Source organism: Cryptosporidium ryanae (assembly GCF_009792415.1).
Source record: "Cryptosporidium ryanae isolate 45019 chromosome Unknown contig_19, whole genome shotgun sequence".
Classification (NCBI taxonomy): Eukaryota; Apicomplexa; class Conoidasida; order Eucoccidiorida; family Cryptosporidiidae; genus Cryptosporidium; species Cryptosporidium ryanae.
The window spans coordinates 49,334-73,708 of record NW_027125564.1 but is presented as its reverse complement, the minus strand read 5'-3'; the positions used below and the strand labels follow the sequence as shown (position 1 = coordinate 73,708).

The 24,375-nt window shown below is 34.1% G+C and overlaps 9 protein-coding genes across 9 annotated transcripts; 5 read left to right on the top strand and 4 right to left on the bottom strand.

Moving 5' to 3' along the window:
- Positions 1–524: 524 nt before the first annotated feature.
- FG386_000967 (uncharacterized protein) lies at positions 525–2,489 on the top strand (the record flags this gene model as incomplete). Its single annotated transcript, XM_067340360.1, has 1 exon — positions 525–2,489. The coding sequence occupies one exon, from the start codon at positions 525–527 to the stop codon at positions 2,487–2,489; it is 1,965 nt and encodes a 654-aa protein (XP_067196118.1).
- A 974-nt stretch (positions 2,490–3,463) lies between these two features.
- Positions 3,464–4,075, top strand: FG386_000966 (RAS small GTpases RIC1/ypt1; the record flags this gene model as incomplete). Its single annotated transcript, XM_067340359.1, has 1 exon — positions 3,464–4,075. The coding sequence occupies one exon, from the start codon at positions 3,464–3,466 to the stop codon at positions 4,073–4,075; it is 612 nt and encodes a 203-aa protein (XP_067196117.1).
- Positions 4,076–6,286: 2,211 nt separating this feature from the next.
- Positions 6,287–7,783, top strand: FG386_000965 (dead box RNA helicase; the record flags this gene model as incomplete). The annotated part of the gene is made up of 1 exon (XM_067340358.1): positions 6,287–7,783. The coding sequence occupies one exon, from the start codon at positions 6,287–6,289 to the stop codon at positions 7,781–7,783; it is 1,497 nt and encodes a 498-aa protein (XP_067196116.1).
- A 549-nt stretch (positions 7,784–8,332) lies between these two features.
- FG386_000964 (restinhypothetical protein) lies at positions 8,333–9,959 on the top strand (the record flags this gene model as incomplete). The annotated part of the gene is made up of 3 exons (XM_067340357.1): positions 8,333–8,461; positions 8,566–9,794; positions 9,842–9,959. 3 exons carry the CDS (start codon positions 8,333–8,335, stop codon positions 9,957–9,959), a joined length of 1,476 nt encoding a protein of 491 aa, XP_067196115.1.
- A 279-nt stretch (positions 9,960–10,238) lies between these two features.
- Positions 10,239–12,624, bottom strand: FG386_000963 (60S ribosomal protein-like; the record flags this gene model as incomplete). The annotated part of the gene is made up of 4 exons (XM_067340356.1): positions 10,239–10,891; positions 11,235–11,495; positions 11,995–12,081; positions 12,447–12,624. The coding sequence occupies 4 exons, from the start codon at positions 12,622–12,624 to the stop codon at positions 10,239–10,241; spliced, it is 1,179 nt and encodes a 392-aa protein (XP_067196114.1).
- Positions 12,625–13,846: 1,222 nt separating this feature from the next.
- Positions 13,847–14,284, bottom strand: FG386_000962 (40S ribosomal protein S15; the record flags this gene model as incomplete). Its single annotated transcript, XM_067340355.1, has 1 exon — positions 13,847–14,284. The coding sequence occupies one exon, from the start codon at positions 14,282–14,284 to the stop codon at positions 13,847–13,849; it is 438 nt and encodes a 145-aa protein (XP_067196113.1).
- A 639-nt stretch (positions 14,285–14,923) lies between these two features.
- On the bottom strand, positions 14,924–17,545 carry FG386_000960 (sel-1 protein; the record flags this gene model as incomplete). Its single annotated transcript, XM_067340353.1, has 1 exon — positions 14,924–17,545. The coding sequence occupies one exon, from the start codon at positions 17,543–17,545 to the stop codon at positions 14,924–14,926; it is 2,622 nt and encodes an 873-aa protein (XP_067196111.1).
- Positions 17,546–18,554: 1,009 nt separating this feature from the next.
- Positions 18,555–20,981, bottom strand: FG386_000959 (uncharacterized protein; the record flags this gene model as incomplete). Its single annotated transcript, XM_067340352.1, has 1 exon — positions 18,555–20,981. One exon carries the CDS (start codon positions 20,979–20,981, stop codon positions 18,555–18,557), a length of 2,427 nt encoding a protein of 808 aa, XP_067196110.1.
- Positions 20,982–22,055: 1,074 nt separating this feature from the next.
- Positions 22,056–23,510, top strand: FG386_000958 (uncharacterized protein; the record flags this gene model as incomplete). The annotated part of the gene is made up of 1 exon (XM_067340351.1): positions 22,056–23,510. The coding sequence occupies one exon, from the start codon at positions 22,056–22,058 to the stop codon at positions 23,508–23,510; it is 1,455 nt and encodes a 484-aa protein (XP_067196109.1).
- Between the last annotated feature and the right edge of the window lie 865 nt (positions 23,511–24,375).

Below are 24,375 nucleotides of genomic sequence, written 5' to 3'. Positions count from 1 at the left end.
CCCCCTCCCCCCCCCCCCCCATTTATTCCTTGTTTAATTCAAAAACAGGCACACATGATTTATATACAATAAAGGTTAAATTATTAATTTGCTTCATTATTTATTCTTAACTATTCGTTTTAGCCCTATGCTTATTTATAAACAAAAAAGGCGCCAAAATAATTAATATAGGTTGTAATTAATTTCTATTTAGGTAACTGAAATTTTCTAGTTAAATGGTCAAAAAATGATTCTACCACGAGGCGGGAAATTTTGTATTACGCTTAATTATGTATGTTGATATAATTAAAATAGTAAAATGAAATGAGATTTAAAAGATTATTTAATTAATTGTAACAAGAAAAACCGGTTTAAAAGGTTTCTTTTTGAACGGAAACATTTGTGTTTATTCAACATTAAAGAGTCAAATATTGTAGATATTATTCGCTGAATATCATTGTCACAGAAGGAAAGGTTGGTTATACAACAACATTAACTGCTGTAATAAATAGAGTTTTATTGTGAATAGCTCGTCTTGAAAGAAAATGAGAGAAAAAAATGTATTATTATCCAGTGACTCTGAGAATAACGAACTAGAATCAGACAATGGATTTTCAATAGATTCCGAGTCAGATCCTGAACTAAATGAGTTAGAATTAGACATGGAGTCAGGATCCTTTGTCGACCCTGAGGTAAAGCCTAACAAGTCAACGAAACGCAAAAAATTGGCAGAAAAAAATGGGAAAATGAACAATGCAGAGCTGGGAGAAGAAGGCAGTTGTGACGAGGAAAGTGGAGAAATCAGCGGCGTTGATCAGGAAAGTGATAGTGTAGATGGTAATGATAATAATGAGAGTGAATTTGAATATGAGGAAGGAGAAATGGAAGACGACGACGATAATGATGAGATGGAAGACGGGGAAATTTGTGAGGAAGAGGATGAAATGGAGGAAGGTGAAATGAGGGACGAGATAGACTTGAATGTAAAAAGAGATGATAACGAGATAGGTCAATTTGGCTTGAGAGTCACTGGCGAGGATCTAGAAACGATAAAGTCCAGAGTTGAAGCAATAATAGATTATTTAGATTTAAAACAAGGAAACTTGATATTGGATATAAGAGGAGCTGGAGGAAAGAGGCTAAAATCTAGGAGTGAATTGATGTTGAAATTGGTTGATGATATATCGATATTATACGGTTACAACCTAGAGTTAACTAATTATATACTAAATTTATTTTCACCAAGAGAGGCGTTACAATTCTTTGAAGCAAATGAAACTAAAAGGCCACTAACAATAAGAACTAACATGTTAAAAAGTAGGAGAAGAGATTTGGCTCAAAAACTAATATCAAGGGGAGCAAATGTGGATCCAGTAGGTGATTGGAGTAAAGTTGGATTAACGGTATACTCAAGCAGTGTTCCAATAGGAGCCACACCGGAATACCTGGCAGGTCATTACATGATTCAAAGCGCATCAAGTCTAATCCCAGTAATGGCATTGGCTCCTCAACCGGGCGAGAAGATATTGGATATGGCAGCAGCACCGGGTGGAAAGACCACATATATAGGCCAACTTATGAAAAACATGGGAATTCTTTATGCAAATGACTTAAGAAAAGATAGATGCACTGCATTAATAGCAAATTTACATAGAATGGGGGTAAACAATAGTGTTGTTACAAGCATGGATGGAAGAGAGTTGGGTCCTTTTTTACCAAAATTAGATCGCGTATTACTAGATGCCCCTTGTACAGGCTTAGGTATTATAGCGAGAGATCCCTCTGTAAAGGTAAAGAGAAGTTTGAAAGAATTAGCTCAGCATTCCCTTCTTCAAAAAGAGCTGTTAAAGGCAGCAGTGGATATGGTAGACGCAAATAGTAAAACAGGAGGATATATTGTATACTCAACTTGTTCTGTTTCAATTGAAGAAAATGAAATGGTAATGGATTATATACTGAAAACACGAAACGTTAAATTAGTACCACTTGGAATAGAGATAGGTTCAAACGGCATTTCTAAATTTAGAGAACACAGATTCAATCCGACAATATCAATTTATACTAGAAGGATTTATCCTCATTTAAACAATATGGATGGCTTTTTCATTGCTAAACTTAAAAAAGTGTCTAATGATATACCAACTCTTGTTAAAAAGGATAGAAACAAGTCCAATAAATACATTAAAACATGGGGGAAGGAGAAGTGGACTCATGACCTCACAAATATAATAGATGATTACGATAATTACCAATTAGACAACAATAGTAGCAATAACAATAATTCTTCAGACGAAAGTAATTCAGACAAAAGAAAAAAGACTATCAGAAAAAGAGATTTTAACACTGATACTGATTCTAATACTAGAGAAAGCATTAAGAAACCAAGAAACAAACCCGGAAAAAGAGATAGAGCATTTGCCAGACTTCAAAAAGAAATGGAATTGTCTTCAAATAATGGTGTTGGTGATACACATGTTTCAAATAAAAAATTAAATGTTAAATATAACTAATTATATAGTTTTGCCTTATTTATTTTAACTTCATTTATAAATTACATATAAATTAAGAAATAACTTCGTTTGAAACAAAATTAAAACACAAACATTAGCATAATTTAAGATTAACTTTAATATAAGTAGGTAGTTGTTTAGTTTTTTAAAGATGGTGAAATTTAATATTACACGTACGTTTCCAGTTCTGGTTTTTTTTCCACATACTATTTAGCTCTTTAAGCTACAACAACAAAGACAGATATTAATTTGAATCCTTTATTTATCCAATAGTATAGAAAAAAAATGAAGCAAAACGAACAGAATCGAGCCAATAGGAGCCTGTTTAAGCGATCAAAAGCTACTGTTAAGAAACAATGAACACAAGGTAGGAGGATATGCATGAATAAGTTGTTATCTGTATTATGCGGAATTAGATCTTAAATTCAAATATCATAAAGAATGCTACTGAAATAACTTTTATTGGTAATAAGTATCTGTAACTAGTTAATTTGATTGCAAAATAACAAGATCTATTCCTTAACCGCTTTATCTTAAAGTAAGCTAGGGAATACGTGTTAATGGTGCAGAGGAAACACTAGACATTTTTACCAACTCAAAGATCAAAACATACAATTGTGCTTTTACATAGTATTTACATGCAAATTAACCCGTATTCTGTGCCACTTTAGCATTAATTTATTACCTGGTCAGTTATACATTTTTAATATATAATTAAATCAAAAGGCGGCACATAATCTTGCTTTTCCCGCCTCGCAATTCCCCATTATTAATGCTGAGAATAACAAATATGAGGGATAAAATAAATTCAGGTGTAGATAATTTTACTGGCGTCTTCAGCGCTAATAGGAGTTGCTAGAAGACCTTTGTTATTAAGCTTTATGTAAAGATAGTATCTGGTGAAATAAGGCCTTAGGTATACTGAAGCTTGGGCACATTTGAATAGGTTATTTAGGAGCGAAATTTGGACCTAAATGAATCCAGAGTACGACTATTTGTTTAAACTTTTGCTTATAGGTGATAGCGGAGTAGGTAAATCATGCCTTTTATTACGCTTTGCAGATGACACCTATACTGATAGTTACATATCCACTATAGGTGTTGACTTTAAGATTAGAACTATAAACCTTGAGAACAAGACTGTTAAACTCCAGATTTGGGATACGGCCGGACAAGAGAGATTTAGGACGATAACTTCAAGTTATTATAGAGGAGCTCACGGAATTATCATTGTTTATGATGTGACCGATAGGGATTCATTTGACAATGTCAAACAATGGATACAGGAGATAGACCGTTACGCTATGGAAAATGTCAATAAACTGTTAGTAGGAAATAAATGTGATCTGGTGAGTAAAAGAGTAGTTACTTCTGACGAGGGGAGGGAACTTGCTGATTCCCATGGAATTAAGTTTATAGAAACTTCTGCAAAAAATGCTTATAATGTTGAACAGGCTTTCCATACTATGGCTGGCGAGATCAAAAAAAGGGTTCAGGTAAACAGCCAAAACAGCAAGGGTTCTACTCAACAGGGTCCAAAACTTGCTGGTGCTCAGCCAATTAGGCAGGGAGGGTGTTGCTCATAGCGATTTGTATAACAAATCAAGGCGAAATAAGGGAACATGGAGAAATAGTCAAGATAAAACTGTCGAACAAGAAAATTGCATGTTACTTTTTCTATTAACTCTTGTTTTCACATTTAAAATATCAAACTTAGAATCAGCAATGTGGTTTGATCGTGATACGTGAACACCATTAATGAAGATGTCCACTTTAATATCATGCAATTAGTGGTATAAAGTAGATTAATTGTCTTATATCTCAAGCTTTTCACTTTGTATACGGTAGTGAGATGATTCAATGTAAACAAAATAGCATTATTAACTTCAACAATTATAATGGAGAGTAATACATTATGTTTATGGAGAGAGCTTGTTATTATTTATGGTGGAAATGGTAATCGATAATTATTGATTGATTACACATTGTCTTACTGTAATAATGACAACAGTGGTTTAATCCTAGATAATAGGTATTCACGGAAAATTATGTGAAAACTGGACGAATTGTACAATATAATTTTGCCTGATCTATTATATTGATTCATATTGACTAATAATCGTTTTCAACTTCCGTTTTTATCAGAAATACCAAAGTTAGTGTGGCATTTTGGCTGTTAACCACACATGCTTCTCACAACCTGCCTCTAGTGCTTGTGAATATACATATCAGCTTAGACAACTGATATTTCTGAACTCGCACATAAGTTGCTAGTAGTAGTTTACTAGATTCGCCACTTTTACCATTAATCTGATTATGAAAGGCATTTATTCCATGGATATATTACCATATTATTACTATTATTGTTGCTAGCTTATTATTACTATATCATTAATTTGCAAGTCATTATGGTTTTTTTGTGGATATTTAACTGCAAATCACTTTTTTTTATGTTTTTGGTCTCTGGTGATGAAACAAAGATTCCCCTATTGAACTTATCTTTTTAGATATTTGAAAATAAGAATCTTCGCTCAAGTTTCTGAAGTGACCTATATAAAGACTAATTGTGGTTGGTCGGGTAATTTTATTCTTTAAAGTTAATTTTGATTTTATCGAACTATTCGCAATTTGAAATCGAATAATGACGCACCTTTTATTTTAATTCGTTTATTTGCTTTGGATTACAATGGAATAACTACTGCTTTCATACCTTTTTAATATAATGCTTTACTTTTTCTTTTATGGTACATGACCGCCCTTTTGTTTATTCGAAATGAGAAGATTTCATCCATTTGTTTATGAAAATAGTTGGCTTAAACAGGCTTCATCATCTCTTAATCGTTATTATACCATCTATGAGACGCACGACTTATAAGTGGATTTTCTAATTTTATATTTAAAGAACCATGATTATTTTGACGTGTTGTGTTCCAGACTAGCCTATTGTACTGCATTTAATCAATTAATTTGACAATTGAAATATATATAGTATAATGGGTTTAGAAAGGTAGACTGGAATGAGGTTAAATGATAAGTTAATTTTGATTTGGACTTGATACTGTTCCTAATTACTATATATTGTAAGTAATATTTTTGTATTGGATCAATATTAATACTACATAATCCCATCACTGATTATTTCAGTTGAATCTCGTTTACACTTTATTGGGAAACTGAGCAATTAAATGATGTTTTGTAAATTGATACATGTTAGGACTGAGTTTTATAACTGTGAAATAAAACTTAAACTGATAATTGCTTATCCAATGGGTGCTTGTTTAGTATTTGATTAATTTTACCATTTTAACCTAAGTTTATGTTATTCAAAATATTGTGACCTCCTCTCTGCAGACCTGTCTCCTTGATGTAACGCAAATTGTTGTTCCATCCCGGGATCGGCTGTTGGAACCACGCTCGTCAATTCTATATTTGATTTTATCTTATTGTGACATTGTTAAGCAAACTTTACTTGAAGCGTGGTTTTGTTTTAATCCTTTGGTTGTTAATGTCAAACTTCAAACTCATTGGCGCCAAATGCGGCTAAATCTTATTATGGGTTATTTCTAGTCTAGTTTGAATTGCGACTGATAAAAATTTCCAGGTTATCTAGTTTGATACTTAGGGTATAAATACTGGATGCAGTTCTTTGTTTTTAAACTGGCCTTAACTCAGTTTTTATTTTGAACTTTGGTTAAAAGTTGTAGAGTATAAATATAGTTTGTTAGATTCGCCATTAAGGCATCTATTTCTCCTCCTTAATTAAATTTAAAAATTTACTTTCAATTAAAGACTAAACGATGAGAGAACTGTGGAATGATCATATTAAAAAGAGTGATTTGAAAATTAGAAAATCGTCATTTTCCATATTAGCTTCCGGTACTTCATTTACAAATGGGAGAAAATCTAAAGAGTTATGGGAAAAAATATCGAACGAGAAATCGAGAATTAATGAATATTTTCAATCCCATTCATCATGTACAGATAGAAACTTAAGCAATGAGAACATTTTGGAAAACAGAAGTGATTATTCAGAGGAGCAAATAATAGAAATGAGAAATAAATATAAAATAGCTGTAGACGGTGATAATAAAACAAGACTTCTTTTAACCTTTGGTGAAATCAGAAAAGATTTTAATGTTCCTGAATGGGTGATGTACAATATCAAAAATATAATGAAGTATGCTAATCCAACACCTATACAGTCTCAAGTTATACCACTTATGTTTTCTGGAACTGACTTGTTAGTACAATCACCTACAGGGTCCGGTAAAACTCTTTGTTATATAATTCCAATATTATCTGGACTTAATAAGGAGAGAATTTACTGTTCGAACCTGATATTGAGTCCAACAAGGGAACTTGCTCAACAAATAGTTAGAGAAATTAAAGTTATACTGGACAGCTGTGGTAAGAAGTATCGTTGTAGATACATAAGTGGTAGAATAAACAAGGAACAAGAAAAAAAAACTAAAAAACTAGATATCGCAGTATCAACACCTTACAGATTGGCAGATATATGCAAAAATGGTATGGTGACTCTAGAAAATTGCAAGACTATAATACTTGATGAAGTAGACAAACTTCTTGATTTTGGTTTCGCTCCACAAATAGACGAGATACTTTCACATTCAAATATTTCGAAAGGAAAAAGAGTACAAATTGCTGCATTTTCCGCTACTTTGCCACAAGGTGTGATAGATTTAGCTGATTCGATTATGAAATCTCCTGTTAAAGTTACACTTGGCCACAGACTAGCTGCTTCAAGTACGATTATTCAAGAACTTGTATGTGTAACTAAAAACGAAGCTAAAATAGAATCATTTAGGCAGCTTATTATACAAGGAAAAATAATGCTACCAACTCTTGTATTTACAAATAGTAAACAAGACGCACAAAGACTTTACAACAAACTACTTTATGACAGTCTTATTGTTGAGGTTATTCATTCTGAAATCTCAAAAACAAAGAGGGATAATATTATTCAAAGATTCAGAGAAGGAAAAATATGGATTCTTATTTGTACCGATTTAATGGCGAGGGGTGTTGATTTTAAAAATGTTTCTTGTGTAATTAATTACGACTTTCCACACTCACCAAGTAACTACATTCACAGAGTTGGACGTTGTGGAAGGGCCGGTAGAACTGGATATGCAATCACATTTTTCACACTAAATGATATTCCAAAAATAAAATCAATAGCAAAGGTGATTAAGTCTTCAGGGGCAAAAATTCCTCCTTGGATGCTTAAAATTAAACTTAACAACATTAAAAAGTCCCGTTTTTATAGAAAATAACATCCTTAGAATTATTATATATTACTAACAACATATTTTATTAGTTTCCTCTGTTATATTACTTAACCACCCAATTTTATAACTATTACCTTATTTATTGTTATTTCAATTTCAAACGCGTGTAGGCCTTTTTGTTGTTTTTATTTGTTTCAATTGAATTGCATGCATTTAGTGATTATTTTGGTGCAAAATGATGTATCCACATGCAAACATGTCAATACCGGTGCTAAAAAAATGCAAATTAGCATGTAAAAGATTACATCCCACAAATGTTTAAATTAATTACCGAATTTATACCTTAAAAATACCTTGAACTTGAATATGATATATCGAGTGAATCTTTAAATTTAATTATGAATTAAGTGCTGCATTTAGCATATTTAAACAAAAAGTTCGGCACAGCACTGATTATAAGTATATATATTAAAAAATAAATTAAACCAACTGGTTTAATATTACTAAAATTAACATTTAATCAAGCCTCAGGGGAGGTAAAACTAGATTAATACTAAAGTAATAGAATAAGTAATGAATTTGAATTAAAATAAAATGCTGAATTCAAAAATATCAAAATATGTTTATGATTATATAAACAAGAAACAGACTACTTCAAGTGAAGCAAAATTGCTGTATCATAAATTTGAAAAGATAATGAGTAACAATGAAAGTGTTAAAAAGGTAAGTTAACGAATGTAGAAGGGAATTGTTTTCTAGATAAAAAGAAAGCGTAATTAAAACAACTAATGACCTTACGCCTGTATTTTAAACTTTTATTTGGTTAGATAATAGAAAAAAGTGAGAAAATTCACTGCGAGTATATTGCAGAAAAAAACTGGATGCTAACAATGATTAAATCAGTAGAAGAAAAGCGCAACGAATATTCAAAAGTAAAATTGGAATTTTGTGTAATAAAAAACAGATTAGAAAAGTACTTGGGTGATTTGAATAAAATATCCACATTTGAAGAAAGGAATAATGAATTATTAGTAAATGATGATAAGGAATACAACGATATACTGGAGCAATTGCATATTCAAGAAAAAGCATACAATGAAAAATTAAACTTAAAAAATAAAGTGGAAGAAGAAGTAAATATTGAATTGGGAAAAAAAGAGAAATTGAAAAAAGAACTAAGAATATTAAAGTTATCTATTCTATCTTTAGAATCTTGTTACTATGTTAAAAACAAGCAAATAATTGAACTAGAAGACAATTTAAAAGACGTTGAAGACAATACAAGATGTATGTTGGGTATGATATCGTTGGAAAATACTGGTATACTAACATCTAAAGCCGAATACGCAGAGATAAATAACTATAAGCAAAGATTACTAGATGAATATGAGAGCGATAGGATTCAAATAAATAAAGAAACTAAAGAAAACAAGCAAAAATTAGATCAATTAATTAAAAAAATAGCGAATAATAGGAAATTAATAATTCAAATTAGAGAAAAAATGAATGAATTAAATGAAAGTACAACTAGTATGAGTGAAATATTGAAACAAAAAAGAAGTAAACTAACATTAAGTGAATCAAATGTAAATGATATAAACAATACACTAACTGCGATAAAAAAACAATTAGAAAAACAGGAGGAAAAAAGAAGATTAATATTTTATTTATTTAAAACAGATAAAGAATTCGACCCATCAAATGTATTTAACGACGAGTCAATTATTTCCGAGTCCAAAAATTATTACATGAAGAATGGTGAAAATGAGAATATAGTTATTAAAAATGAAAATACTGCCTTAAAAATATTAAACTTGACCCAAGAATTGGATAATATGAAAAAAAAATTGCTAGAGAAGGATGAAAGCACAACTGAGATTAGAAAAATTAAAATGGAAATATGTGAAAAAATAATTCAAGCAAAAAAATTGAACTCAGAACTGCTTGAAAAACAAAGAGTGTTGAGTAACAAAGAGGAAATGTTTTATGAAAAAAAAAGTAAATTAATCAGTATACTATCAATAAACGGGAATGAATCTAGAAACAATGATAACAGGTAAGTTCAGATTTGAATTTTATATCCACGTTAATTACATTATATAGGCGAAAAATTTTGATAAATCAATTAATAGATTTCACTGAAAAATTGGGAAAGAAGTTAATACAAGTAAATCCGACTACGAATATATTGTCTTTAGAAAAGTCCAGACAACAAAATTAATGTTGACAAAGATGAGAGAAACAAATTCCTGATGAAAATAAAGTCACTTATATCCACTAACACAAGCTGAGAGCACAAACAACCACTTCTAATATCAGTATCGATATCTAATGAATCTCCTCAATGAATAAGGATATAAAATAAAACCTATCAAAATTATGGAATCAGGGATATGAGGAAATAAACATCTGGAATAGATTCATTTTACATTCATCACCACTAACAATGGAAGTAGTAACTCTTTAATTAATTCAAGTGGATATATGTGTACCATCTAGCTTAGTTTTGGTTGTGACCAGAGAGAGCTTTTGCTGCAATTGCAATATCAGATTTCTGTTTGATTGACTTCTTCAATGCACGATTTGCAGCCTTTTGGAGTTTCTTGGTTCCGTGGGCTCTTGTACCTGGAATTTGTTCTAATCTCGCATTTCTTCTGAGTCTTGTGTAGGCTGGATTCAAACAAGCCCTGATAGATAAATTGGTCAAATTGTTCTTCTTGGTCTTTGATCTATTCATTGACATTGTACATTTAAAACCACGTAATGGTCTTAGTACAGATTGAACTTCAGTAGAGTTAATAATACGTCCAATATCAGCATTTGTCATTGCTGCACGTGGTAATGTGTATCCAACCTTAGACGAGGATCCATGGGTATAACTTCCATATATCTCTTGAAGTCTCTTAATAGCATCTTTTGTGTAGATTGTTAATCTACCAAAAGTACCACCTGGAGCAAGTCTAAGCAAATTCAAACGTTCAACAGAGCATGTAGAAACACCCTTGATGTTTCTCATTGCCTTTACAATCCCATTGTCTTCAGCATATACAATTAATGGACCGATTCCACATACTCTTTTTCTGTTTCTCATTTTTCCCTTGCCGCATCTAATTGCAACGGAAGATTCAATACGTTTCATTTCGTCTTCAAAACCTAATAATATCAATTAAAAATTAAATTATCAGTTGAAGTTCCTTTATTATTTTGAATGAAAAAGAGCAATTCAGTCGGCACTCATTTCACATATTGGCGACTTTGTACTAAAATGTCATAAATATAATTCGAGATGCACTTCAGATATATTTAAAAGGAAGCATTCTCAACATATCACTAAATTCAGTATGAGCTGGGTAACTTCCAAAATCATCCCAAATGCACCAAAAACCTATTTATATCACATTTTATTTCATCCTTAACACCAACAACATTACTGTTAAGTATAATCACCAATGCGAGAGCAGAAAATCAACCTCTTTTTCACAAAAAAAAAACTTACCGAAATTCTTGAAGAATTCGATTGCTGCACTGGTCTTCTTAATGTTCTGGACATCATTGGAGACAACTAGTGGTAATTCAGGGATGTTGTCTATTCTATGTCCACGTGCCATAACTAAGGCCGGACATCCTGTTGCTGCTATAGCGGAAGCAACAGCATGACGCTTCTCTGTTGTATTAATTTTTCTGTGAAACCTCCTGTAAGTTTTATTTGGACTAAACATGTGACCACCACGACACATGTTACCAAAAGCACCCTGACCTATAAATCAAAATAAAATTTTAATATCAAAGTTAATAATTTTGGCAAAATAATAAAAGTTCTAATTATGGAGAATGAGAATTTTTAGGCATATGGTGTCTTAATTAGTTTTGTTAATTACTGCGGCAGCCACGACGTCATTGTGAGTTTGTGCACATATAAACCACATTATTCGACCATAGATGTTAAGAAAAACAAAAATGTTCTTATTCAGAAACCATGAAACACTTCAGACTATTCAATAACGTGAATTATTACTGAATAGCAAATAATCGGTTTGTCCACATAAGAAATTAGAATTAACTTCGTATTCAGTGTGGTGCACGACTTATTATACATCATTAATTGTTAAAGTTTCATGAATAATACAAAATTGCCTTAATTGAAATAAAAACATGGTTTATATGTATTATCCTGGTGGTGAAGCCGGTTCCTTTATTGCCAAAATACGTGCGTTGCTCCATAACTATATATGTAGTCTATAATATATTAAACATACCTGATCTACTAGTGCCAGATGCAGAAACACGTGGAATACGAGCGACAGCTCTACCTGTACCCCATGATTCAGCAGAGTGTTGATGACCTAAAACATTAAATTTAAATTAAAGATGATATTCGAATTGTCGATTAATATATATATATATATAAAGGCAATGTATTTAATGTCACTGATCCAATATTCTGGAAAAGAATCGTTTTGCAACAGCTAAATTCAATACAGAGGTACTTAATATCTTTATATCGGGAAAATAGCATCAGAATCTACTATCTTGTGAAATTTACATTTCGAACATCACATTTTAACTTTAAATCAGATGTCCCTATCAAAATAGCTTTCATCACTAATAAGGTATTTTCCCGTACCGGATGTAAATATTGGCCATTTGTAGTTGCAAAACCACTTAAATACATTCAATAACACTGCCTTAATATAATTTCTTTACATACCTGCTTTTGTAGAAACACCATAAGCTTGCCTCTTATTTTTCGACATATTTGTAAATACATAACGAACAAGATCATGTCTCAATGGAGAAACAAAAACAGTTGGTAATGGAATTGTGGAGGCTGCTTTTGTTGAGTCATTTAATGGAAATACACTAACTATTGGCCTTGCAAATGTCATTTTGTATATTATCACAATAACAGTAAGTACGAATGCTTCTCTTTAAAAGAACAAATAAAACGAAACACTAATTACTGAATGAATACGTGTAAATTCGCCAAGTACTTGTATTTTACTCTGATTTAGAATAAAAAGAAGAATAACAAAGTTGATTTATTGGTAACCCAGGGAAAATATATTTGTCTTTTATAACCAACAGTTAGGCGGTAAATCATACTTTACTATAATTAGTACCACATTAGGCGTCTCAGTAATTGGCGCCACAAAACACAATTATCATGAAACTCGTGTATTTATGGAGCGGGTGGCGTAGACTCACGTGAAATAAGTAATATGGGAGAATAGTCGACTCAGAAGTACATTTAAATAAAAATAGATATGACCAGGACGGGTAATAATCCGATTTATGATTGTGTACATTGCTCCATTTTTGTTATAGAGAGGCGAGATGTGTGTTTGCTTTATGGCAGGCTAAGTTTGTGATATCGTATTTTAAATCCTTGACTTGAGTAAAGATGGTTGCAAGTGTGTGTTTTACTGTGAATTCAAATCAGACTTTTTGACTAAGGTGTTTGAACGCACGTACGGGACAGCATAGTATAGTAAGTATAGTATAGCTGTAGTATAGATTCAATGGTTGGGGTTTGAGGTGTTTACATTGTTAGTTAAGCAGTGTGAATTAGACTGTCTGAATGTATTTATTCATATATATAGACTTGTAATTATGTTTGTTTTTACAGCATGAATGGCAAATAAAAAGGACCACACTTTTTTTGAAGACTATATTAACGCAAATATGCATACGATAAGTCTGCCTTATGCCCGTTTTCTGCTCCTATTCAATTAAATGGAACAATACTGGTATTCTCTCTAATTTTGCCTGGTGGGTTGCTACTACTGCATGAAATTAGCTTCAGAAAAGAGAGTTTGAGGTCGCATACGTAATCTAAAGTCAGTTAATTCATCTCCAAGTACACAACACGAGAAGGTTCAATAATTTTGATAACAATAACCCAAAGCACAAAAAACAGAAAGACGATTTGAGAGGGAAAAATAAAGTACCACTCTTCTAGGTGAAAGTACGACAAAAACTCTTAAATCAGTCAATTAAAAATACTAGTATTGCTCCATCTACTAAGACAAGTAGTGTAGTTAAACTACATTAACTATTGGTATGACAGTAGTAATTACTGCTTGCTTTAGTTAATAGATGAGAATTCGCTCACTTGAGGGGAATGAATCTAGATGAACTCGTACAACCTGCACCTGGCTTGCCGTGTCTGACTGGCTTGTATGTTATGGAGAATTCACCAAGATACATTCCAATCATTTCCGGCTTAATTTCAACGGTAACATATGTCTTACCATTGTAGACACCAGCTACAGAACCAACCATCTCCGGAAGGATAACCATATTGCGAAGATGAGTTCTCACTGCGACAGGCTTCTCACCCATCGGACATTCCGCCTTTGACTTGCGTAATTTTGCAAGGAAAGTTGCTGTTCTTCTGTTAAGACATCCTCTCGCTATTTTGCGTCTTTGACGAGCTGGGAGAAGTTCAACAACCTCATCCAACTTCATTGTCAAAAGTTTATTGAGGTCAACGCCTCTATAACTGTAGGTTCTAAAAGTTCTCTTCTTTTGCTCTGTTTCTGCCATAGCTTATATACTGCAAATTAAAAACAAACCTTGAAATTTTGTTTTCCGTACTACTTCCTGCTTATGGCGCAAAAAGATCAAAGCTTTTGTCCTACTTTAATGTAAATTTTACTATATAACCCTTAATTCGCAACTACCAACTAAATTCACTTAAAAAGAAATTTGTAGACATATTAAACGTAAAAAACAGGTCAAAATTACCTTTTATATTTATTTATTCTTGGTAGTCGCTCTTATTTATTTATATACATACGGAGTTCCCGCCTAATCTGCAGTAACATACGACCAAACTGATAAAGCCGTTACATACGGGTTATATTCAAAGCTAAATACAGCTAAAGGTTTAATTTCCGTTTCCCGCCTAACCAATTTTCCAGTTAAAATATTTTTACGTATAAATATAAATAAACTGAGACAGGTACCACTAATTTAAGGAAGAAGTGTTTGGCGCCGGAAGTTGCTATTGTCCACACAAATAGCAAGTCAAATTTGGATGACAACTAAAGAACAAAAGCGGAATGAAAAGAACAATCAACTAGATTAGCCAAAATTTATATATTCACGGGCACTATTGATAGAGTTTGCATCGGCAAAGGTGCAAAACCAGCAGGTTAAATTTGTAACAGCCACAACAGTTATTTAATCTGAGGCATTTTCTGTGTTACTGCCGTTGGAACCGGCGTTGTTTTTGCTATTTGAATGATTAATTAGATGAATTCCAATCAAGTGTGCGAGTCTTAACAAAAGCTTTGCGGCGATAAGAACTAAAAGTGCAATTACGAGAATGACGAGCCGTTTAAGTTCGTTTTTGCGTTTCAAGGAAGATAGAAACTGAGTACGAAAAATAAATAATTCGTGAATCTTTGCTATAAAAATAATAATCTCGACAATTCCGTTGCTCATTCTTCCTATATGACCAACTTCCATCATTTTTCTATAGTAAGATACGGCTAATTTGATATTTTGCTTAACTCCAATTCCAAACTGGTGCATGTAGCCCAAGTTGAAACAGGCTTCAGAAACAGAAGATATCATGTGTCTCGATCTAAGTGTGAAATATGCAACTATCTTGTAGACGTCCAGCGCGACATAGTAGTTAGGTACATCATTCAAGTGTATCTCCGGAACGATGTTCCTTTCTGTGCTCTTTAAGGAGTAGATGAAGTTGCTATTCTCGTTTATAGCGAACCTGAGTTCCGAGCCTTTTCCGTAGTACGAATTGTCTCCATATCTTATCATAGAATCAAGATTGTCTTTTGAGATCCCAAATTCAATGAATATTTGTGGCAAATACCAAGGATCGCTCCCATTTTCTCTGGGACAGTCTTCCCCTTGACTGTATCCTAAATCACAGCGAGACGCTGTTTCTTTGTTTGAATTGTCTTCCAATAAGTCTATACCAAGGTATCTTAAGACTGAATGCGGGAAAATGCAACTCGTGAGGTGATATAGATTAGTTTGTAAATAATGCGTTATAGCACTTATATTAAAGAGTTTATTCAAATTAAAACCAATTAAATGTTGAAATATATACTTGTTTCGATTATTGTCAAATTTACCCATATCGTATTTCTTTGCATCACTTAATGAAAATGCTTGTGCCCTGCTTGTCCTCCAGTTAATCCCGAATTTGGAGGCACCCCAAAAGTTTCTTTTCCTATACTCCTTTTCTACCAAAGACGGAATATTGGCTATGGAAGGCTCGTGTCCAGTCAAGGCAAGTTTAAGAGTGAGAAACAACTTTAGACCATTAACATTATAAAGTTTCTTGTTTTTTGAATTTGATATGTTGTTTATCTCCTTAACAATATCGGCTACATATGGCGATTTGTGAATGATGTTTTTTAAAAACTGTATGGCTACGTTGCAGTCCTTGTTTGTGCCAAGTCCATTGAAATTTAGCTGAGCAAGTGCATAGGAAGCAGGAACGTGTCCCTGTTCGTAAGCCCTTGTGTACCAAAGAAGAGCCTCTGAATAAGATTGAGACGTACCCATTCCTGTAAGATATAAGGAGGCCAAATTATACTGTGCATCTGGGAATAAATGATGAGCACTCTCATTAAAATGGTGAAAAGATAATCTAAAGTTTTGTTCAAACCCTTTGCAACCATGAAAATACACATAACCCATTCCGTTATGCCCTCCAGGGTCGTTGTATATGAAAGCAGATACTGAAAAATACTCCGAGGCCGTCTCTAAGTCCCTTTTATTATTGCCACCCCCAAGTCCCAAAGCGTACATGTACCCCAACAACCCTATAGCCTCTCCATATATTAATGTAGAAGTGGTGTCTAATACAGTTCCTGCCAAATTCTTGGCTTTTTCAGCCAGTTTTCTAAGGTATTTGTATGCCTTTTTAAAGTTTTGTGGAAACCCATCGGATCCCATTAAGTATCTTTTTGCAACTGCTAATTGAATGAAAATGTTTCCTGATTCTGCTAAATTAAGTGCCAAGTCGTGTCTATTCTGATTCTCAGATTCACTATACAACTTCTTAATTGGATCCCAGTCAGGAATTGAAATTCTAATCAACTCTTCATACTGCACTATTCCCTCCTTTCTGTGTTCCAGTACACAATCCTTCGCCACCTCAAGGTAGTTTGAGAACGCAGCCTCGCAAGAATTAGGCAATCCCAATCCATTTTCGTATCTGAACCCCAACGCAAGCTGAGACCCTTTGTGTCCTGATAAAGAGGAAAAATACAAGTACAAGTTGGAATATGCTATTGACTTTGTGAATCTAGTATATGCTTTTATCCCTTGGTCGTGATCGTAGTTAAATAATTCAATCTTTTTTAACATATTCTTATAATATTTAATTCCTTTTTCAATGTCTTCTTTTGAATTCAAACTGTATGTAAAGCAACCAATAGTTTCATTTTTGCCATTATGTAAACTACTGCATTCCAAACCGTCCAGTGAAGGATAAATAAAATGAGCCAAACCCATGTTAAATTGGGCTTCTGGATTCCCTAGGTCAGACGAAATCTTCCAAAATGCTATGGCAGTTTCTATGTCCTGTTCAACATATCTTTCTCCCGTAAAGTACTTATTTCCAACTTTTAACAAACAGTTAGAGTTTAGCAATAATTCGCTTTCACTTGAGTTTTCGTAGAGTGAATATAACCCACATTCCTTATTCACAGTTTTCCCCACTTCCCTATCTAATTTTTCACAAGCTATCCAAAAGTTGAGTCCTAATTCGGCAATTGTCAGCAGAAACGCAAAAATGCATATTCCAAGTCCTGTTTTATTTAACATATTATTCAAACTCCACTACGTATCTCAAAAATAGCTTATTCACCCTTTTACATGAAGCTTTCCATTCAAATCTTATTTAATACAAAAACTATAAATATCGCGAAAAAAGGTATAGATCCGTCTAGTATCATTTAATCCCTATTATACAGTCTTCTGCCTTTTATGTTACGCAAAATACATGCATGACAAACCTACAAATACAAAAAAACGCAAGTCTCCCAAACAACCAAACTCTTAATATTATACACAAATCTCACCTTCTCGTTTGTACCCACTTGTTTGCTGTATTTAAATCTAAATCAAGGTTGCGTTTTCTGTCCTGCCACCTTCGCACTCCTTTTCGCCTCCTTCGTCTCAGATTCACTCAATAATTCGATGGTATGATCTCCAAAATCGCCTCGTTTTATCCTCCACCTAAGTTCATCTACTCCCTTCACAGCAGCTCCTTTTTTACATATTTTCAGTTACCCCTTGTATTTTTATTCAGATTTGGCGGGAAACTGGCATTTACCACCAGCCTCTGTGAGTTGGGTAATGGTTTATCTGCTTTGAAGTAAACTATGAAGCCAGGGTGGGACTCCGGAAAGACAAAAGGCTATTGTGGCTAGCATAAACAGAAGTGGCACGGGACGGGGGTAACGGCACCGAAGGCAGAGGCGTGCATGTCATCCCGCACCCAATGCGGTCCGAGCCCCTTTCAAATCCGAGAGATGAACATCACACACAGATGAAATGGTAATCAACACGACAACTTCTTATATCGGACTGTGAAGATCAACTAAGAAGCCTAGAAGCAAATCACTAAAGCAACTTAGTTTGCGTAAAACATGCTAAACAAAAACTAGGTGGGGAATAACGCTAAATGAGCACAAAAGTCGAAGCGGAGGCACGAGCTCACACAGACACACACTTAACTGAAGCCATACTGCCCTGCACTTACCGGTCCGTACTATAATCATTGTGGCCACTTTTGCATGAGTGGCGCGCGCGCCTGCTGCGTAGCAGAAAATTACCGTAAGGATTTTATGCATGAGAGTGAAGAGCCGTTTGTTTGTGGGTTGGCGTTTCCGTTTAACTTGGAATAAGTAGCGTCGTCAACTTTGAAGTTGGTTCTGTTGTTTGCGATACTCAAATCGTTATTCTGGTGGACGTTTGAGATGTTGTTGTTTTCAGAGTTGTAATCAAGGGAACAGCTGTTGTTTTGTGACCTTGGTTTTTGCGAGCTGCTGCAATTAAGTCTATGGACTGACAAATTAAGTGCTTTCCTTATAACGGTGGTGCCGCCACTGTTGATTCTCTGTTTGTTGATGTGGTTCCAAGCTCCGTTAACCATTGGATTAGGCGAGGGAGTAAAACAGGGTTCAGTTACGTATACTTCACTTGATTTGTCTATATAATAGTTCATTTTTAGTTTGTACTTTCTCAATTCGTCAGAAGTCAAGGAGTCTTCACTCCAGTTTAGAGAAGTGACTCTATCATTTTGCCAGGATTTTATTCTGTTATCCCTAGCAACTGTTGAAATATATAGCGGCCTTTGAAAAACATCCTCCAGGTCCATAAACATGCACGAGTCTCCAAAAATACTAAATGGATCTACGTTTCTCTGCTCTTTGATTTTTGGAATCCAATTCATGCTTCTTGCCCACAGAGGTATTCTTTTTTGTGTTTTGTTTACTTTTTGTCCGTTGACGCCAATTTGATTATTCGTATCATCATCCTCACTGTCAGTTAACTCGTAACATTCCTCAGGATTAACTGGAGGAAGCAACTTAAGTCTTTTGTGGTACCTTCTGCATGGACTCTCGCCGAGACCAAGCTTTTGTTGCTTGTCCTTTCCTTCAATCCCATATTTACAAAGACCATACTTTCCCGTTGGAGTCTTGACCAAATGAAAAGATCTTGATCCAGAAGCTGAACCTGGGCCTGGACCAGATCCCACTTGGTTTTCTTTAAGTACTCTATTCGCTGAATGGTTTAGTATTGATCTAAGACCACTTCTTTTAATACAACTCAATCTTTCAGGTCTTGCAAAGTCCGTTTTTCCATCATTTGTGCCGTCATCATCCATCCTGGAGTCGACTTTATTGCCTCTTACACTCATCTCCTTCGGAGTGCCTTCCAAGTTTCCTCCTTTTAATATTGGTGTCTGCTCACATTCGTTTGCCTTATCTTCTTTGTTGTTGCTCATCTTTTTAATTCCCTTGTCTTTATCTCCCGTCAATCTTCTTATTGGTTTAGGTGCGAGAGGCGAATCCTCCATTGAAACAGAATTTCCCTTGGATTCACTTTCGTCTTTATCATTATCGGTTTCATTTTTGTTAATATCACTGCCACCATTCTCATTGTTATTGTCGCAAAAGGTTTTCCTCTCATTTCCCAATGTTTCTATATTGCTATTTTCCATTAAACTCATAGATGAGCATGTTGGAGTTGGATTATTTCTTATTGTTTTAACCGTTTCTAGTGAACACGTCCCTCTTTCTGCACTTGTGATGCTTGCTTTTGCATTCTGAATTATAGGTACAGGGGTAGATGGAGTAAGTGCCAATAAAGGCGGACTTTGAGTTGGGGATAAACTTATTGAAATCGAATCCTTCGCTTTATGCTCTTTTTCAACGCTAAATTCTATGTTTTTTGTTTTTGGAGACAATTCGCTTAGTTCAGAATTCATTTCACTTTCATCATTTGTTTTAACATTATTTTCATGATCATCAATACTCATATACTTTTCTAACTTCACCTTGTTTTTATCGTTATTATCTCCGATTATACGCTTAACCTCCTCTCTATTCTCAACTTGACTCACCCTTGTTTTATCAGTTGAAACTATATTTAATGATTCGATTTTGCTTATTCCGAGACTCCTTAATTCAAGCTTGTCGTCTTTAACATTTTTATTTTTCCTCCAAATTGAAGATATTTTTGGAGTCTTGTTCTCCCATAGTCTTATTATACTTGCTACAAAACTGCTCTCTTCCTCTTCACCTCTTGTTCTTTTTGGAGCCGGACTTACGCATTTATCGTTTACATTACTCTTATCTATGTTTTCTGTATCATCACATTCAACAGGATTTTTTGTTTTGTTGTTTATACCCATATTATAGTCTACAAACCCCGATAAAAAATGAATAATCCTTTTATTTATTTCATCTTCAGTTGGATAAACCCTCATTTCTGGTATGTCTATATCAAACATTTTATAATCCAAATCAATAAATCCCTTTTCGTATTTCTTAACGTTTGTTTCATAATTTTCCTCTATTCTATCTACTGTTTTATCCAATCTCTCAAAGCTTGATTTTTTGGCCTCTTCTATTAAATCTAATATGCTTTTCAAATCTAATATTTTACGGGAAACATTGATTCCGTTCACTGTTTCTTCAATTTTTGACTCATTGTTCTCTATATCTATACCTTTATATGCATCCATATTCATCTATTAGTATAGCTTATTCTTAAATTACTCGTATTAATTAATAGAATAAACTGCCTTGCACTCGTACTTTTTACACTAGTCTGAATACATACACCTATAATTGCTATTACTGTGTTACTATTCCCAAAGTATTGCGATTATGATATTATTTCAATGCAAATTTAATGATAAACTTCGCTTTCAAGAAGAATCAAAATCCCACGTTAGCTATTGTTATTTGCTGTTTATACAAATATATACTCCACACAGACTGCTTCTTACTTTTCTTTGTCTATAATTCTCTATTGAACCTATATTGGCTATTTAAGTATATATATCCCACTTCAAATATGCTTCACTTAATATTTACTATATCTACAAAATATTAATTGTATGCAATTCTGTTTTGTTCCTTCTTTTCTATATTTTTATGTACTGTTGCCACACAAAGTACGTCTATTTGCTATTTGAAAAGTTTGATCAAAAAAGAGGAGGATTTATATACCAAAAATAATAAACAATAAATGCCGTTCTCTAACAGAGATTTTTATTAGATAATAAAATGCGTCCATACCTCCTAGCATATATTTCATGAAAAAAAGGAAAACCTCACAGCCCGCCACGAGTGCCCGCCAAAACGTTGTAATGAGCTGGTAGTAAATATGGTTAAAGGGGTACCAACAAACAAAGGAACTAGGGTAGAACGCCAATATATAAAATTACAATTTATAAAATTTTACCATTCGGTTGGACAGCACTTGTTTTTTCCGGAGGTGATGAAAGCAGCTCTGCAGAAGAGGCAGGAATGTCAATAAGGACGGTATAATAGAGCAATAAATGCGTTGAGAGGTTGTATTAAATGCTGCTTTTTCATCTAGGTTGCAATCACTGTGTGCATGCTATTTTCTAATAGAAGGTTAATAAAAAGGGTCTGAGACTGTTTAGAATGCACTTAAATCGATAACTTTCGGAGTGAATCAGATGAACATCTGTGTTTTTGTATATTAAACCTTGAATACGTATACACTCAAGATACTGTCTCGTCATAATATTTTATTCCATTTTTAAGTAAAAACATACACGTTCACATATTAAATGAATGGGGATAATAATATGTGGATTTATATTGAGGGAGATACTAATATACTCAAGCAATTTAATAACTGTTGTAGTTGTTTAATAAGGGGTTTTAAATGCCAGGATGTGCTATTAAGAATAACAGATGATGAGTTTATGATATATTCATTTCCCTCAGGAGTGGTTACATCTTGTTTTCAGTTCAGCTTTTCAAAAAGATTATTTGATCAATTTACAGTTAAAAGCAATAGTGAACTTCAGTTTGAAAGGCTTTACAATGCAGGGTCCCTTCTTAATTGTTTCATCAACACTCAATGGCTAAAACCAACAAGATTCACTCTTGAAATAGGTTTTAAAGGTGGAGAGGGTGGGAATAGTTTGGAAGGCAACGAAAGTTTGAGGCCTTCAGCGAAGGACGAGCTTAAAATAATAATTATGGGGAGAAACGGAGTGATCAGAAAGCACCGTGTTTATCCCGTAATTGGAACACAAGACAGGATATTATTTCACGAAAAAATTAAATGGAATAGGAGACACGGTATTAAAATGCCTTCTGGTCTTTTAAAGGATATATTCAACTACATGGAGATGAAGGATTCACTAATGACACTTTCAATAGATCCTATTGAATCAATTGTATCAATCAAGGTTAATCCTATGGGACCCGGATGTTCAGGTGCACTCGGTAGTGGGGATTGGACTAGATACCAAATTGGAGGAACTGGAAGTTCAAACAACTCGACATACCAGGATATACAGATAAGAAGAGAACAGATTGAAACCCTTTACTTGTGCAAAGACATCATTCAAAACAACGCCTTTACATTTAATTCTAGGGAATTTAAAGTTGCGATAGCTCTTGCGGAAAATTGCCAACTACCCGTTTTCATTACATTTAGATCCCCTGGTTCGCCTCTAATAATATCAATAGGTCAAAGGGCAATTATTGATCAAATATGCATAAATGAGCAGGATGACACCGCATTTCCTTTTGAATACCACTGGAGCAACATTCTTTTTCAAAGCCATCTTTACAAACAAGATCCAGAGTACATTGAAAAAACGCAAACTTTCTCCGGATTCTCTGCTGTTTTTTTGATGGCAACTTCTGCTGTTATCGACCAAAACAGCAACTCGTGTTTCTTGGATTTTTGTTCTCCATTTGAGGACGTTCTATATGAGGTCCCGGATAAACCCGATTCCTCAGCCAAAGAGGGCGATAATGCAAAAATAAGTTCAACCCAGTTTGAACTTTGGAGCATAGACGATGAAATGAAAAATGAACATTACAAAACGTGTTCTTTTACAAAACTTGATTTGTTCAATATTATCGAAATGTCAAACCACTACTGTCTTGGGAAAGAGTATAATGTTTCTCAACTTAGCAGTTCTGACATTATGGAAATTATTCCGCCGTGCGACGAAGGAAGGAAGGACAATAACAACGACTGGATATCAACTCTATTTTGGTAGTTATATTTGTTTCAATTAGTTGTAATTTCATTGCGAAAAAAGCAATTAGTGATTAACCGTACATTCCCACCTTTACTCTCCTTTGTAATAGTACCATAAAGAACAACAGTCTCGTGTCTGTATCCCTTCCCGTTAGTCTCCCACTTTCGTATTTATCTGTTCTCCTGTTTAATTTATCTCCGTCCTTCTTCTCTTCCAAAACTCGTTTCGCAAATGATACCCGTTTAATCTGGTATTACATGCAACACGCGCCCTCATACGCTTCTCAAAACCCACACCAATAAGAAATCGGCACACTAAAAACAAAACACGCGACTCGCTGTTGCCTGCTCTCCTAAACAAAGCGGGCTCAGTATCCGACTCAAAGTCAGTTATCTCCTTGGCTCCTCTAAACCCGGTCCTCTCGCCAGTAGTGCGTTTCGCCCTAAAAGCTCCAGTGCAGGAATATGTAGGCGGGAAATCCAACTTAAATACCGAAAGGCTGCATTGGACGTGAAAAAAGGTGAAATAAAACTTCACATTTTTGTCTGCAAACAATAACCATATTCCCCGAGTCTCATCCCTAAATTTTCTCTGAAAGACCTTTTCGCTCGCATTCCTGTTATAGTAGGGACTCAGTCCTTGCCGCCCTTTGATACTGTACCGTTCGGTGCATGTACCAAGAACCAACACCAAAAAGCGTGGCGCGAGCGCCTGGCTTCTCTTGGTTTGGGCGAATTTGAAAATATCAAGTTAAAAAGAGTATGCTGAATAAAGGTATGCAGGGTGGTGACAAATAGAAGTAGTTTTGTATCAACTGCAAACGGAGATAGTTTAACATCGTGATTTGTGATACACTAACAGTTTTAGGATTTTAAAGTTATTT